Source organism: Coregonus clupeaformis, chromosome 31 (genome assembly GCF_020615455.1).
Source record: "Coregonus clupeaformis isolate EN_2021a chromosome 31, ASM2061545v1, whole genome shotgun sequence".
Lineage (NCBI taxonomy): Eukaryota > Metazoa > Chordata > Actinopteri > Salmoniformes > Salmonidae > Coregonus > Coregonus clupeaformis.
In genome coordinates this window covers 38,519,823-38,538,007 of record NC_059222.1, presented here as the reverse complement: position 1 = coordinate 38,538,007, position 18,185 = coordinate 38,519,823, and the positions used below count along the sequence as shown (strand labels likewise).

Sequence of the window (18,185 nt, the reverse complement as noted above, 5' to 3'; positions counted from 1 at the left end):
AAAGCTAAAAATATCCCATTTAATTAATTGGCATCAATACAGGAGTCTGAGATAATGATGATTGAAATATTGGTATCAAGCTCGTACAAGGGGCTGGCTAGTGAGCTATATATTTGTATTAAGTGGGATAGAAAAATAGTTAAATGTTTTTGCTGTGAATCTATATATAATCAACATTTCACCAATGAGGAAAAAAAGTGAATAATACAAATATATTTATTTCTCACACAGCACAGGTACATACCGGTAGCATACCCTTCTATCCTAATAAAACCTTAATAAATGAACCCCTGAAAAATCAACAATCCCTGAATTGAACCAAAAACACACACTAAAAGGCATCTGACCAGTGGTTGTAAAATTGGAGCTCAGTTGGTAGAGCATGGCGTTTGTAACGCCAGGGTTGTGGGTTCGATTCCCACGGGGGGCCAGTATGAAAAAATATGAAAATGTATGTACTCACTAACTGTAAGTCGCTCTGGATAAGACCGTCTGCTAAATGACTAAAATGTCAATGTAATTGCTCCAGTGTGTTGGAAGGCTGAGGCAGGCACTGCAGTGTTTTAGGCTAGTTAGATATCACGAGGCACGCTCAGTCAATCTCTGGCATGCACCTGCAACATTTAGCCATTCTGCCCTGCTTCTTGGGTTCCCTGAAGCCATCACTGTCCCCTGCGTCCAGCAGTCCATCCTGGTAGTTACCATACTCAGCAATGGCATCCTCCACTCGTGTGATGTAGAGCCAGCTAATGATCACACCCAAGAACTGCAAACACAAGGAGATTCAGAGTCAGAGATGGGAAATAGAGTATTGAACTATGCCCTAATAGGGGTAGATGACCTTGCTTTAGCAAGGCCTAGTTCAATGTGCTGTTAGCAGAAAGATTGGGGCACTTTGGACCTGCAGTGCATTACCGACCACTGCCTTTTTTCTTTGGGGGAGGGGGTTTCCAATAAGCAATTTATTCTGTTTTACATCATGAAATTTTGTCCTTGATACAAAATACATTTCCAAAAAAAAGAAGCATGCATTTTCAACCAAAAGCACAGACCTGAAACAGACAAGAGCTGCAATGATCTATGAACAGGCAGACATTGCTTGTGCTGATTCTAGCGCTTAAGCTACTGTATGTCTATAGCAAATCACACTGCAGAGTATTTGACTTTACTGTTATCAAGAAGAACTGTGCAGAACGCATTAAATAACCCATACAGTACATCTGTATCATCTTGAGGTAAAAAGCTATGGTTAAGAATGTATGAAGAATTTACTTTCTTTGACGGTATCCTTGTGGTTGTATTGCATGTTAAAGTGCTGTAGCCAGCAAGTCAAGTCAGCTATATCATTTTAGTTCCATAACTCATTGACTGAGGGGTCTGAAACTCAGACATAAAAGTGTCCTGCCATTTCAAGTGGCCAGATGGCTAATCAAATCTAAGGCTGTCTGACCACTGGCCTGTTTCAAATAGACGGGTTAGCTGACAACTTCTAGAAAACGATGCGCACGCTTCAATAAGGCAGAAGTCCATGTGTTGTTGTGATTCTGGATGGTCTGATAGCTACCAACAATGACAAGAAGCTGCCATGTGGGGAATCGTAGATGGCTCGTTTCAGCTAGTTTTATCTTGTTGTTGATACCATGTTTTGATTTGAGGTGTTTTGACTGATGTCATGTCTATTTTAATATGGCTAAAATTCACTAGCTAACCAACCAACAATTGTAACAATGTATTTGAGAGACAACAAGTGCTGATTTGTGCAAACCTATTTACATTTTCATTAAACATTGTCAACAATCTAAACCAACCCTGTCTGTTTAGCCCTATAGTCACGCATGAAACGGTTTTGTTGCAAAACAACCAAACCGTCTATGAAAGCCAGCCTCATTTTATCAGACAGAGTGTCATAGTATATAATGTACAGTATGTGGGAGGATTGCTCTAATGACTAGATGACATAGGATTAATCATTCAATGTGGCAACATCAATAAAACATTAGTAGCTCAGTAGAAATACCCTCAAACCAATAAACTACGGGACCTCAGGGAACAACTTCATTCGACAACTCACTTTTGCCTACATGTACTGTAGCTTCAGGTGATAGAGATCAACATTTATTCGCAGAGACAGGCAGCCACAGCTCCTTCCAATCAATAGAAAGTGAGTAGACAATGGACTTAATGATTAAAAAGTGCCAGTCAGAAGACTTAATCCTTTTTACAGCCACATACTGTGAAACACAAAAGCTGTCTTTAGTCAATACCCTCCAAGTTGTGTTCCCTCCAATACTACATGTGATTGTCAATGTGTGGGACCACATACAGTGCCTTCAGAAAGTATTCACACCCCTTTACTTTTTCCACATGTTGTTGTGTTTTTTATTTTTTATAGTTTTATTCTTCTTTATTTTTTTTTTTTACTTCTTTCTTTTTTTTTTTGGGGGGAATGGATCAGCTTAATATTGCAGATAGATTGTATCTTCTATCAATGTAATTGTCTGCATCACTTCCAATCCCCCATGTTTATTTTTATTTTTATATATATATTCCCCTTTATTACTTTTCAACCCCACCATCCTTTCCCCTACTTGGAGTAAATTAGTGAACAACAACGCCCAGGCCTCTACTTCCGGTCTATACTTACTATCTACACCTTATGGACAGAGTTAATTTTACAATAATTCTATTATATATATATATATATATATATATATATATATAATAGAATTATTGTAAAATTAACTCTGTCCATAAGGTGTTTGTTTTTTTTGCTCCTGAACTTCTTCTACTCTCAACCTCTCCGATCATTTTCATGATGTCCATCCGGTTTGCTTCTAAATGCCATATCTTTCTAACTGTGCTCTTTCCCAAAAGCTCCCAACATACAACCTATATACTTATTAAGGACACAGTATGCTTACATTATTAGCTATCTTTGTTATTATTTGTTGTTATTTGTTATTAGTCCCATCCTTCAACTCTATTCAATACCTCCCATCTATCTCTTAACACCATCCATAAAGGATTTCTATTTGCCATATATATTTCAACCGTACTGTGATGTTTTACAAAAGTTCTGAACCTTTCTATTCTCATTGCTTCTACAGATTGTGAATTAAAAATAAACATTTTTGCTAAAAGTATTATTATATTATTGATTGATTGACTATGACTTTTCAGATCACCCAGTAATGCTATCTGCAAGGTTAGTTCCAGGTAAATATTGCAATCCTTTAGCCATTCCTGGACCTGTGTCCAAAAACAAGCTACAAATGGACAGAACCAAAACAAATGATCTAATGATTCTATCTCTTCACAGCAAAATCTGCAGAGCTGGGAAGATTGTATCCCCCATATAAATAACATTCTATTGGTAGCAAGAATTTTATATAATAATTTAAATTGAAAGATTCTAATTTTTGAATCCGGTGTCGTTTTGCGTGTCAGTTCATAAACACTATGCCATGGGATCGGTACGTCAAAGATCTCTTCCCAACTATTTTGCAATCTATATGGGACGGCTGTCAATCCTTTGGTCCTTAAGTGAAACTGATATACTTTTTTATTTATCACAGTTTTCCTTAACCAATTATGTTCTTTAATGCAAGGCCGACAGACAAGTTCCTTACTTTCTCCCCCTTCAACTTTCCTCTTCCACTTTTGCGAGTAAGGCTGCAATTATTTGGCTGTAATTTTGGGTAGAGCAGACATTTCCATATGTTTTTGTTAGCTGCATGTGCGACATAACTCCACCAGTCCTACCGATGATATCATTTACGAAGATTATACCTTTTTTTAAACATTGTCAAAAAATAAAGGTTTTTTGTCAATTAGTATATTTGAATTTAACCACAATATTTGTTGCATTATTTGTTCTGTCGTTTTCTGGAGGATTAAATTGAAATTGCAACCAACTTTCTATGGCTTGTTTTAGAAATAGTGACATTTGGGAGATTATTTCCTTTTCAAATAACTGAAAGTGAGAGGTTGTAATCTGAATAAAGGGAAAAAGGCCTTTCTTGAACAGTGGGTGAGACAATCTTACTAATTTGCTTGAGAACCAGTTTGGATTTAAGTATAACTTTTGGATGACTGAAGATTTTAGTGATAGGTCTAATGCTTTAATATTTAATAATTTCTGTCCTCCGAATTCATATTCATTATATAAATATGCTCTTTTAATTTTGTCTGGCTTGCCGTTCAAATAAAATTGAATATTTTTTTCTCATATAATTTAAAAAACTGTTTGCTAGGCGTAGGCAAGACCATAAGCAAATAGGTAAACTGGGATAATACTAAAGAGTTAATCAGGGTGATTTTTCCACAAATTGACAGGTATTTTCCTTTCCATGGTAGTAAGATCTTATCTATTTTTGCTAACTTTCTATTAAAATTTATTGAAGTGAGATCATTTATTTCCTTTGGGATATGTATTCCGAGTATATCCACATCACCATCAGACCATTTTATTGGTAAACTACATGGTAATGTAAAAATTGTATTTTTTAGTGATCCAATACGTAATATAGTACATTTGTCATAATTTGGTTTTAATCCAGAGAGGTTAGAAAATGTATCTAGATCCTCTATGAGGCTGTGGAGGGATTCTAGTTGTGGATCTAAAAGAAAACATGAATCATCTGCGTACAATGACATCTTTGTTTTTAAGCCCTGTATTTCTAATCCTCTGATATTATTATTGGATCTGATTTTAATAGCTAACATCTCGATGGCCACAATAAATAGATATGCCGATAGTGGACAACCTTGTTTCACTCCTCTTGACAGTTTAAAACTTTCTGAGAAATAGCCATTATTTACTATTTTACACCTAGGGTTACTATACATGATTTTGACCCATTTTATAAGAGATTCTCCAAAATTGAAATGCTCCAGGCATTTATATATAAATTCCAGTCGAACTTTATCAAATGCCTTTTTCGAAGTCTGCTATGAATAGCAGGCCTGGTTTCCCATATTTTCCATAGTGTTCTATTGTTTCCAATACTTGCCTTATATTATCTCCAATGTATCTTCCATGTAAAAAACCTGTCTGATTAGAATGAATAATATCCGACAATACCTTTTTAATTCTATGCGCTATACATTTTGCTAGGATTTTGCATCACAACACTGAAGTGTAAGGGGCCTCCAATTTTGTAAATGGACTGGATCTTTATATTTTCCACTTGTATCCTGTTTCAGTAATAATGAGATCAGACCTTCTTCTTGAGTGTCAGATAATCTACCATTTACATAGGAGTGGTTAAAACATGCTAATAACGGTCCTCTTAGTATATCAAAAAAGGTTTGGTATACCTCGATTGGTATGCCATCCAATCAATCAATCAATCAATTTTATTTTATATAGCCCTTCTTACATCAGCTAATATCTCGAAGTGCTGTACAGAAACCCAGCCTAAAACCCCAAACAGCTAGTAATGCAGGTGTAGAAGCACGGTGGCTAGGAAAAACTCCCTAGAAAGGCCAAAACCTAGGAAGAAACCTAGAGAGGAACCAGGCTATGAGGGGTGGCCAGTCCTCTTCTGGCTGTGCCGGGTGGAGATTATAACAGAACCATGCCAAGATGTTCAAAAATGTTCATAAGTGACAAGCATGGTCAAATAATAATCAGGAATAAATCTCAGTTGGCTTTTCATAGCCGATCATTAAGAGTTGAAAACAGCAGGTCTGGGACAGGTAGGGGTTCCATAACCGCAGGCAGAACAGTTGAAACTGGAATAGCAGCAAGGCCAGGCGGACTGGGGACAGCAAGGAGTCACCACGGCCGGTAGTCCCGACGTATGGTCGTAGGGCTCAGGTCTCTCAGTTGGCTTTTCATAGCCGATCATTAAGAGTTGAAAACAGCAGGTCTGGGACATCCAACCCTGGAGTTTTCCCGGACTTAAAGTCTTTAATTGCATCCAGAAGTTCCTCCTCTGTAATTTCACCTTCACATGAGTCTTTCTGTGTGGCTGTTAATTTGACATTATCAATAGAAAAAAAATCTCTACAATTAGCTTCAGTTAGAGGAGATGGAGGCGACTGAAAAGAAAACATATGCTTAAAATACTTTGTTTCTTCCTTCAAAATATCATTAGGTGAATTATGGGTGACTCCGTCAATTGTAACCAGTTTCATTAAGTTATTTTTGGTAGCATTCCTATGTTGAAGATTAAAAAAGAATTTTGTGCATTTTTCCCCATATTCCATCCAGTTTGCTTTATTTTTATAATATATTACACTTGATCTTTCTTGAATAAGTTTTTCAATTTCTTTTAGTTTTTCCTCTAATTTATTCTGAGCCTCTATGTTACAGTTTTTATTGCCATCTATCTGTTCTGTTAGACTTTCTATTTCCTTTCTTAGTATAAACTCTTTTGACCTAAATTGCTTTTGTTTTCGAGATGAGTACTGAATTGCATGGCCTCTAAAGGCACATTTAAAGGTGTCCCATAAAATAAGGGGATTCGCTGTACCTATGTTATGTTGGAAAAAGTCAGTTATAAATTCCTTTGTTCTAATTATAAATAAATTATCATCCAATAGGCTTTGATTAAATTTCCAATATCCTCGCCCACGTGGAAATTCAGTCAGAGTAATGTATATGCCTATTATATGATGGTCCGACCGTTGTTGTGTTAGAGCCTGAATTTAAAATTAATCAAATTTAGATTATTGGTCACTGGCCTACCATAATGTCAAAGTGGAATTATGTTTTTCATTTTTTTAAACTAATTAATTCAAAATGAAACGACCCCGAAATGTCTTGAGTCAATAAGTATTCAACCCCTTTGATATGGCAAGCCTAAATAAATTCAGGAGTAAAAATGTGTTTAACCAGTCACATAATAAGTTGCAGACGCAATAATAGTGTTTACCATTATTTTTGAATGACTACCTCATACCTAAGGTCTCTCAGTTGAGCAGTGAATTTCAAACACAGATTCAACCACAAAGACCAGTGAGGTTTTCCAATGCCTCTCAAAGAAGGGCACCTATTGGTAGATGGGTAAAAAAAAACAAAAAAACAGACATTGAATATCCCTTTGAGCATGGTGAAGTTTTAATTACACTTTGGATGGTGTATCAATAGACCCAATCACTACAAAAGAAACAGGCGTCCTTCCTAACGTCGTTGCCGGAGAGGAAGGAAGCCGTTCAGGGATTTCAACGGGAGGCCAAAAGTGACTTTATAACAGTTACAGAGTTTAATGGCTGTGACAGGAGAAAACTGAGGATGGATCCACAACATTGTAGTTACTCCACAATACTAACCTAATTGACAGAATGAAAAGAAGGAAGGCTGTGCAGAATAAAAATATTCCAAAACATCCGTTTTGCAACAAGGCACTAAAGTAATACTGCAAAAAAAGTTGTCCTGAATACAGTGTCATGTTCGGGGCAAATCCAATACAACACATTACTGACTACCTGCTTGAAAATCTATGGAAAGACCTGAAAATGGTTGTCTAGCAAAGATCAACAACCAATCTGACAAAGCTTGAAAAATTTATTTCAGAATAATGGGCAAATGTTGCACAATTTAGGTGTGGAAAGCTCTTAACATGTGACATAATTTGCCCTTCACAGTAGACTACTCTCTCAACAAAGTCTCAGACACTGACGCATACAATTTTCAAACTTATTAGTGGTAATCAAAGAACAATCTCCATCTTTAAATATCTACAAGTGTATCCCTGTAGCGCTCTCCATCCCTTTTTATACAAGATACAAGTGGCAATATTGTTTATAAATAAACATAGCTAATTAACAGGACATTTTATGGAGCATGTAATGAACAAGGCTCTTGGGACCGTTATGAAACACCTTATCTGCATTTTCACCGACTGCAGGAGAAAAATGTTCCTTCCGGACATAAGTACCTAATTAATACCAGCTATGGTAGAGGAGCATGTAAGTTAAAAACAAGGAAGCCCTTCAAATTCCCTTACTCATCAAGGTCACACTTCAACAGTGAACCTACATGTACAACAATACATTTCTTCAATGTATTCAGCTCAAGTCAGTTATTGAGAGGGTTCTTGCTTATGTCTCCCAACTACCCTTACCCCAAAATGCTGTAAGGGTAGAACAACAAGTTATGCACTCATCTAGACTCACTACTGTGTAAATACTGTTCTGTCTTGGCCCGTCTATAGGGGACTCTAGCAAACAACATAAATCAAAGCTCTGTCTCCATAGGGAATTAATGTGTATGTCACATTAACCAAATATGTAATCTATGCAGTGGAGAAGCCTTCATAACTGGGAGGCCCATCCAGCATGCCAAACACACTCATATTCCGAATGGATATACAGTGCATTCGGAAAGTATTCAGACCCCTTGACTTTTTCCACAGTTTGTTACATTACAGCCTTACTCTAAAATGGATTTATATATAAAAAAAGGAAATCTCAATGTACACACAATACCCCATACTGACAAAGCAAAAACAGGTTTTTAAAAATGTTTGCACATTTATTAAAAATTAAAAAATGAAATACCTTATTTACATAAGTATTCAGACCCTTTGCTATGAGACTCGAAATTGAGGTCAGGTGCATCCTGTTTCTATTGATCATCCTACAACTTGATTGGAGTCCACCTGTGGTAAATTAAATTGATTGGACATGATTTGGAAAGGCACACCCCTGTCTATTTAAGGTCCCACAGTTGACAGTGCATGTCAGAGCAAAAACCAAGCCATGAGGTCGAAGGAATTGTCCATAGAGCCCGAGACAGGATTGTGTCGAGGCACAGATCTGGGGAAGGGTACCAAGAAATGTCTGCAGGATTGAAGGTCCCCAAGAACACAGTGGCCTCCATCATTCTTAAATGAAAGAAGTTTGGAACCACCAAGACCTTTCCTAGAGCTGGCCGCTCGGCCAAACTGAGCAATCGGGGGAGAAGGGCCTTGGTAGGGAGGTGACCAAGAACCCGATGGTCACTCTGACAGAGCTCCAGAGTTCCTCTGTGGAGATGGGAGAACCTTCCAGAAGGACAACAATCTCTGCAGAACTCCACCAAATCAGGCCTTTATGGTAGAGTGGCCAGACGGAAGCCACTCCTCAGTAAAAGGCACATGACAGCCCGCTGGGAGTTTGCCAAAAGGCACCTAAAGGACTCTCAGACCATGAGAAACAAGATTCTGTGGTCTGATGAAACCAAGATAGAACTCTTTGGCCTGAATGCCAAGCATCACGTCTGGAGGAAACCTGGCACTATCCCTACGGTGAAGCATGGTGGTGGCAGCATCATGTTGTGGGGATGTTTTTCAGTAGCAGGGACTGGGAGACTAGTCAGGATCGAGGGAAAGATGAACGGAGAAAAGTGCAGAGAGATCCTTGATGAAAACTTGCTGCAGAGCGCTCAGGACCTCAAACTGGGGCGAATGTTCACCTTCCAACAGGACAACAACCCTAAGCACACAGCCAAGACAACGCAGGAGTGGCTTCGGGACAAGTCTCTGAATGTCCTTGAGTGGCCCAGCCAGAGCCCGGATTTGAACCCGATCACACATCTATGGAGAGACCTGAAAATAGCTGTGCAGCAACGCTCCCCATCCAACCAGACAGAGCTTGAGAGTATCTGCAGAGAAGAATGGGAGAAACTCCCCAATACAGGTGTGCCAAGCTTGTAGCGTCATACCCAAGAAGACGAGGCTGTAATCGCTGCCAAAGGTGCTTCAACAAAGTACTGAGTAAAGGGTCTGAATACTTATGTAAATGTGATATTTCATTTTTTGTAATACATTTGCAAAAATGTATACAAACCTGTTTTTGCTTGGTCATTATGGGGTATTGTATGTAGATTGATGAGGGGAGAAAACAACATTTTAATCCATTTTAGAATAAGGCTGTAACGTAACAAAATGTGGAAAAAGTGAAGGGGTCTGAATACTTTCCCGAATGCACTGTAGTTCCTCATTAAAATCAGTTACTGCGCTTGACATGGGAAGGAATGCAGTAGTAGGGTTTTGATATTTCAATTCTTAAGCCGGGATTCAATCCAATCAGCGGTAGATCCGACTTATAGCGGGCTCGGCACAGGGCTGGGATTCAATCCGATCGCTCTCTGTCGACTCGGCTATGTAGCTTTTAAAAGGCAATGTTACTACATTCACGGGAACACTGCCTTTCAAAAAAGGTGCATAGCTGACAAAGAGGGATTGAATTCTGTCTCTAGACTTTTCATGATTGCATATAAACAACAGAAACTGATGGAGGCTCGGTTCACAGTAATGCAATTAACAAAAACATTACACAGACCTGAAAAATGGGTTTGGGGGGTTTTCTACCGCAGATTGATAAGCGTGGACTAGATATATTGTGGTGATGATTAAAAATGGATAAAAACTAGTTAATTGCATCCGCCATGGAGCCAGTTTCATAATATTACCATATGTCCGAGCTGCTTGCCGTAGTTTTGAAGTAATGGTGAAAAAAAACGGGCCTTATTTTAGGGCATTTTTCAACCTGCCAGCTCGTATTAGTTGTATTTGTACCAACAGCTAGAATAACTCAAAATGCTCATAATATGTTCTGAGAAACTACACACAGAATTTTTAAAATGTAAATTCTATATTGCACATTTCTCCTGTTTTCTCTCCGTCCTTGATAAGATGGACATGCAATTGGAAACCAATGGAAAGTGTCCAATGTGCCAATCAATGACTTGTTCTGAGGCTGAGTTTAGAAACTGATAAGGAGGATGCATCATCCTCTCTAGTCGAGATATGAGACCATTATAGAAACTGATAAACTCCACCACACAAATCTGTGTAATAGGATAAATTCATGAACTAAACAATTTCGTATGTGATTTCCTAAATCAAACATGAAAAAGAGCTCACAATATAACTGCATACTTTCCATCTGTCAATAATCGCTGGCATTTTTTTACACCAGTACCTGCCTTCTGCTAAAGCCATTAACCAAAGTTCTGAGCCCACGACATCACTGTGTGAACCATTAATTGTGTAATATTGGTGGACATCAGATGTCAGTCTGACATGGTGGTTAGCTCTTACCTGGGGGAATAAGATGCCAAGCAGCAAGCCAGCCATTGTCTTATAGTTATCCATTAACCAGATGAAGACAGCATCAGTACAACCTCTGATGTAGATGTCGTTCTGCAAGGCCAGCCTCTGACAAGAGGGACACAATGTACAGTGTAAACATGGAATGGCGGCCTGTGTGTGAATACGTACATGGCCACGGGGAAGATGTTTGGGGGTGGGGGTACTGCTACACCACTACTTCTAACAGCTATGAATACGTATGATTGATGTGTGTGATATGGTCTTTCATATGTGTTTAAAAAGCAAAGATTAATTTGACACTTTGGTTATTTGTCTGCACTGTTCCTTTGTATGACATCGGTACACATCCATTTCACATTTAGACTTCCACATTTCAGAAATTGAGACGGTAAGAGACAACATTTCGTTCAGACGGTCTTACCTCTTTGTCAAGGAGCTTATATCCACATAGTGTGTTGGCAACTTCATTAGGCTGAAAAGGCAAGATAACACTACGTCAAAGCGATGTAACATATTTCAACACATTATTGGCAGGTTACACAAGCATATTTGAAGTTAGGATACATTTGATGAGGATTATCCAGAGAATTCAGCATCTTGAGGAATCTCCTCTACAATCTCAATTTGCTTTTCTCAAACAGAGTGTCAAACAGCTTGATGCTTGTGTGTGTACAAAGTTGTGGGAAAGTTAATAAAATGTCTAAACGTGGGAACCCTTTGACTTGTCGATCTTCTAAAATTAGTGTTAGAAATATTAGATCTCATGTCAAACAGGCTGGGAAGCATTGGTCTAGTTGAACTATTTTAGAAGTTTGGCCCTTTGGCTAGTAGCCTGGGTAACAGTCTGTTTCAGCTAACATGCCACTCCTTGTCATGCTAATTACACAGAGTACAAGGAGTGGAATGTTAGCAAAACAGGTTCTGGATTTCAGGCTACTTGGAGTCCAGCTTATAGCTACATAGCCATTACCCCTCAGAGAGAGATCACAAATCAGTCATCGCATTAGGGAACACAAAACACAAGCCAACACAAAACTCTGCATGTTCAAATGATTTACACAATGGATATGTAGGCCAATATCCAGCCCGAGGACATGCTCAAAAGAGCAACCAATAAACCTATTTAAAATATTTGCTAAGACTTCGATTTAAATATTAGTAAGGAATGCGGCAGAACGCATTCCTTAGAACGCATTCCGCAGAATTTTTGAAAGAAAAGGCCATTTGAAACAAGTTGTTAACCTCTATGGGATCGGTGTCCACGCCCGGCCATCTAGATGTGTGAAAGTTAGTGTATAAGCTAATGATCCATGATGTATGACATTCCTGGGAGTGTGTAAACTTACATTTTGTATTATCATTTTTGTATGTTCTCTATAGTTATGTACTTGAAAATGTATCAATTGACCAATTCGGCACATTTGAGCAGACTTGATACAAAATAGTCCAGTATTGCAACGCTTCACTGGATCAATCTGAAACTTTGCACACACACTGCGCCTAAACTGCAATTTTATATTGTGGCCTTTCTCTTGCATTTCAAAGATCTAATGTGTTATATTCTCCTACATTAATTTCACATTTCCTCAAACTTCAAAGTGTTTCCTTTCAAATGGTATCAAGAATATGCATATCCTTGCTTCAGGTCCTGAGCTACAGGCAGTTAGATTTGGATATGTCATTTTAGGCAAAAATTGAAAAAAAGGGTCCGATTTTTCAGAGGTTAAACATTGCCAAAAAAAAAAACACGATCCCCATCATTTATTAAAAGATAGAAACAGTAGACTGTAATAAGTGAGGGAAAACACACAACACATCAATGCAGCCCTGAATGACCTACACTAGAGAAATCTACTGGCTTCAGCTTTTTTTCCCCAAAACAGACACGTACCTCTTTTTATAGACAAAATGATGCTGTGAGAAGTTGTCCATTGTATTTTACTTGAATTAATTCCACTTGAATGATAAAGGTATACATTATTCAGGGTACTTTGACACAAATATCCCTGAGCAACTGTGCATGTTCAGAAAACAACAATAGTGGTCTTTCAATCTTTTTGCTCAATGATGGCATGACCATGGGCATTTTGACAGGCATTTAAAAACAAATCGGACACTTCAGGAAAGTTGCCAAGTAGAGGCATTTGAAATGTCAATAGATCAAAATTGTTTAAAACAACAAGAGCTAAGACAGACATTTTCCAGACTGTTCCACTTTTTTATTCCCTTCAGAGACTGGATCTTAATTGTGGACAAACAATGCAAGGTTTTTTTGTCTCACGCTTTTCTGTGAATCCTTGTGAGGTGTCAATATCTGGAGTTTAGAGATAAGAGAATACATTAAGCCAGATGGGCGGGGGTTTACCCTGAAGGTTCTCTGCTACTACATCTCAAATCCCAGCAACTATATGGAGGAAACCATGAGCTTGAAATATAGAGCGTGCATATTTTGACAATCAGGTTAAAACTTGAAATCTGTGACAACATTAGACAAAAGGTTTCCATGTCCATAATCAGTTTAATAAATAGACTTAGTCTTTTTTACCTTTCCATTTAAAATCAGAACCACTATTAGGATTCAGAGCCATCAGGACAACATATTAGGATTCAGAGCCAGATCCTCTTACAGTGGCATGGCAGCATAACCCCCGTCCCCGGCTGCCTATGTTCTCTCTGTACTTCTTAATAGCACAAAGTGGTTGCCAGTTCTGCTGAGTGACACCCTGCCTGGTTAGCTGTGCTCTCAGAGAGAGAGAGGGAGAGGAGAGAGGAGATGGTAAAAGCTCACATCCACAGACAGCACTCACAAAACATGGGGTCTCTACGTCTCCCCTCCCAGAGGGCCGGAGCCCTAGGACCGTGCCTGAGGACAGCCTGACCTGAGGATTCCTGGCTGTTCCTTGTCCCCAGTCCACCTGTTCCAGCTGATGATCCAGTGCTGCTGTTCTGACTGCAGCTGTGGACCCTTGACCTAACTTCACCTGGCGTGCTACCTTGCCCCGGACCCCTGCTGATTGATGGATTGTGTGTACCTTCTTACTTATACATTCAATTGCTTTCTCAGCAAATTAATAATGCAAAGTTTTTTCACAGTCAGATTTTTAGACAGATCACAACATTAATCTTTTCAATAAATGTTTCTATTTACAGTGGGGAAAAAAGTATTTAGTCAGCCACCAATTGTGCAAGTTCTCCCACTTAAAAAGATGAGAGAGGCCTGTAATTTTCATCATAGGTACACGTCAACTATGACAGACAAAATGAGAAGAAAAAAAATCCAGAAAATCACATTGTAGGATTTTTAATGAATTTATTTGCAAATTATGGTGGAAAATAAGTATTTGGTCAATAACAAACGTTTCTCAATACTTTGTTATATACCCTTTGTTGGCAATGACACAGGTCAAACGTTTTCTGTAAGTCTTCACAAGGTTTTCACACACTGTTGCTGGTATTTTTGGCCCATTCCTCCATGCAGATCTCCTCTAGAGCAGTGATGTTTTGGGGCTGTCGCTGGGCAACACGGACTTTCAACTCCCTCCAAAGATTTTCTATGGGGTTGAGATCTGGAGACTGGCTAGGCCACTCCAGGACCTTGAAATGCTTCTTACGAAGCCACTCCTTCGTTGCCCGGGCGCTGTGTTTGGGATCATTGTCATGCTGAAAGACCCAGCCACGTTTCATCTTCAATGCCCTTGCTGATGGAAGGAGGTTTTCACTCAAAATCTCACGATACATGGCCCCATTCATTCTTTCCTTTACACGGATCAGTCGTCCTTTGCAGAAAAACAGCCCCAAAGCATGATGTTTCCACCCCCATGCTTCACAGTAGGTATGGTGTTCTTTGGATGCAACACAGCATTCTTTGTCCTCCAAACACGACGAGTTTAGTTTTTACCAAAAAGTTCTATTTTGGTTTCATCTGACCATATGACATTCTCCCAATCCTCTTCTGGATCATCCAAATGCACTCTAGCAAACTTCAGACGGGCCTGGACATATACTGGCTTAAGCAGGGGGACACGTCTGGCACTGCAGGATTTGAGTCCCTGGCAGCGTAGTGTGTTACTGATGGTAGGCTTTGTTACTTTGGTCCCAGCTCTCTGCAGGTCATTCACTAGGTCCCCCCATGTGGTTCTGCGATTTTTGCTCACCGTTCTTGTGATCATTTTGACCCCACGGGGTGAGATCTTGCGTGGAGCCCAGATCGCGGGAGATTATCAGTGGTCTTGTACGTCTTCCATTTCCTAATAATTGCTCCCACAGTTGATTTCTTCAAACCAAGCTGCTTACCTATTGCAGATTCAGTCTTCCTAGCCTGGTGCAGGTCTACAATTTTGTTTCTGGTGTCCTTTGACAGCTCTTTGGTCTTGGCCATAGTGAAGTTTGGAGTGTGACTGTTTGAGGTTGTGGACAGGTGTCTTTTATACTGATAACAAGTTAAAACAGGTGCCATTAATACAGGTAACGAGTGGAGGACAGAGGAGCCTCTTAAAGAAGAAGTTACAGGTCTGTGAGAGCCAGAAATATTGCTTGTTTGTAGGTGACCAAATACTTATTTTCCACCATAATTTGCAAATAAATTCATTAAAAATCCTACAATGTGATTTTCTTGAATTTTTTTTCTCAATTTGTCTGTCATAGTTGACGTGTACCTATGATGAACATTACAGGCCTCTCTCATCTTTTTAAGTGGGAGAACTTGCACAATTGGTGGCTGACTAAATACTTTTTTTCCCCACTGTAGCTATGAGTAAATACAGAACCAAATCACAGCCCCATGATATTGATTAACGAAGATCACTATTACCCTCTTTCCCCATGTGCAATGTTTCTGGCAATGGTTGCAACATATAAAAAATTAATGTTGACTCAAATTAGCACCTGACAACAATTTTCCCATTTTATTTCAGATGAGTAAGTCTGTGACCAGATAAATAAGAATTGCATTGCAAGCATTGCAAGCTGTGATATTAAAATCTGATGGCATTTGAGTCCCTCGCCTCTGCAACCATGAAAAACACTTTAAAATTACAAATAGTTGCACATCATACTGGTTGTTTATATTGAACTGTTTATCAATGATAAAACATAATGCAAGTCCTTTATACTGCAAATCCTATATTTTAATGCATTGTTTAAAAGTACTAAGGGGAAGCAAATTGGCTTGTCCCAGTAGTGATGAGTAGAGTTGTAGTGACATATTTTTCGGATTTAGAAAAATCTATTATTTAGAATGCTAGAAAATAAACAAAAATAATTCATATATTGTATAGCTCAATAAAAACAAATAAGGCTATTCAAATAGTTTAAAACAAATATATATGTCCCTAAGTTTTATGTTATTGGTGTTACCACCTTGAAAATCAATCATTACAAAGTTATACAAGGACCTTGAGCATTCCCTCCAGTGGGAAACTTATCAGGCAAGGGGTCTATATTAAAGAAAATGAATCACAGCCTTTTAGTAGGTCATAAATTTGAGGATTCCATTGATAATTTAGTGCGTCTTAAGTAAAAAGTGTTATTGGTGTGACTCAATTTAAATGAAGAGGAATTACATTGTGAGCAAAAGTATTAATCATATCAATTCAGTAAATTATTTTTGAAGGATGAGCATCTGTGGCCACCATTTAAGAAAATCCTCAATTACCTATTTGTTATTGGCATTTTCATCATTGGTGTTACTACTCCTACTGGTGGCACAATGTTATCATAATGATAACAATTATTTAAAGTCATTAACCTGTCATATTAGTTGATTTAGAATGGGAAGAGGTACCCAAATAAATTAAAATAAAAAGAATGCCACAATTCAAGAACGACCCTACTGTTAAATTTAGGGCTCGGAACAACAACACATGTCATAGAAGGCATCTAGAGATGAACAGAGATCAAATCTAAGCTATTGATGAATAGTTTTCAACAAGTGTGCAAATGGATTAGGGTACATGCAGTGTTGTTATTGATGTGGTCTCCAATAAGGCCTAGTGGTTAGAGCGTTGGGCCAGTAACCGAAAGGTCGCTGGTTTAAATACCCGAGCCGACAAGGTGAAAAATCTGTCGATGTGCCCCTTGAGCACTTAACCCTAATTTGCTCCAGGGGTGCCATACTACTATGGCTGACCCTGTAAAAAGAACACATTTCACTGCACCTATCCGGTGTATGTGACAATAAAACATTCTCTGCTGAAACAATACAATGCTAAACAGCTCAGTTATGAGTGTAAATAACCAGAATTTTTCAGCCATTTGGAGAAAACAGGTTAGAGAGGCGGGCCAGTAACTGGAAGGTAGTCGGTTTGAAACACAGGACAGGCGGGAGTGAACTGCAGCCGGAGGGTTGCTGGCCTCATTATCCCCTATGCTAGCTACTGACGTTTTGCCCTCAAGCAAGAAACTTAAACCCCCAAAACTGCTCCACGGTCACTGCTCTGCTGAGCTGACCCTCTGCTGCTCCCAGCCTGTCGTGTGTGTGTGTGTGTTTGGGGTGTTGGGTTGGGTACTGTGACAGATTTTAATTTTATTTCAAATTTGCATTCAAATGGATTTAAATAAAGATCTATTATATTGTAATTTGCATAATGAGCTCTTGATGGAAGAGCAGCAGAGACCTTGTTTTGGAGGCAGCAGGTGTAAGGCACTCCACAAGCCAGCGGCCCAGGAGCTGTACAGTTATGGTACATGTTCACTTCCCAGTCTTTGTACTCCTGCCCTCCACAACACTTGAACTGTAAAGAACAGACAGAAACAAACACAGCTGTATTAATAATCAAAACAGTTATAGAATAGTATGCCTGTACCAATATTCCAAAACATCCTGTTTGCAACAACGCACTAAAGTAATACTGCAAAAAACGTTTGTGTTATGTTTGGGGCAAATCCAATACAACACATTACTGAGTACCACTCTCCATATATTCAAGCATAGTGGTGGCTGCATCATGTTATGGGTATGCTTGTAATCGTTAAGGACTGGGGAGTTTTTCAGGATAAAAAAGAAACGGAATGGAGCTAAGCACAGGCAAAATCCTAGAGGAAAACCTGGTTCAGTCTGCTTTCCACCAGACACTGGGAGATTAATTCACCTTTCAGCAGGACAATAACTTAAAAAACAAGGCCAAATCTACACTGGAGTTG

The 18,185-nt window shown here is 38.8% G+C and overlaps 1 protein-coding gene across 1 annotated transcript in view; it reads right to left on the bottom strand.

The window, feature by feature from the left end:
• Window positions 1-444: 444 nt before the first annotated feature.
• The window catches only part of LOC121547698 (tetraspanin-15), a 43,858-nt gene continuing 26,117 nt past the window's right edge, over window positions 445-18,185 (bottom strand). The window contains exons 5-8 of the mRNA XM_041859092.2: window positions 17,660-17,776; window positions 11,467-11,517; window positions 11,034-11,150; window positions 445-766 (exon numbers count right to left, since the gene is read on the bottom strand). Coding sequence (XP_041715026.1) covers window positions 593-766; window positions 11,034-11,150; window positions 11,467-11,517; window positions 17,660-17,776 — 459 coding nt within the window. The 3' untranslated portion in view covers window positions 445-592. The remainder of the gene's footprint in view (window positions 767-11,033; window positions 11,151-11,466; window positions 11,518-17,659; window positions 17,777-18,185) is intronic.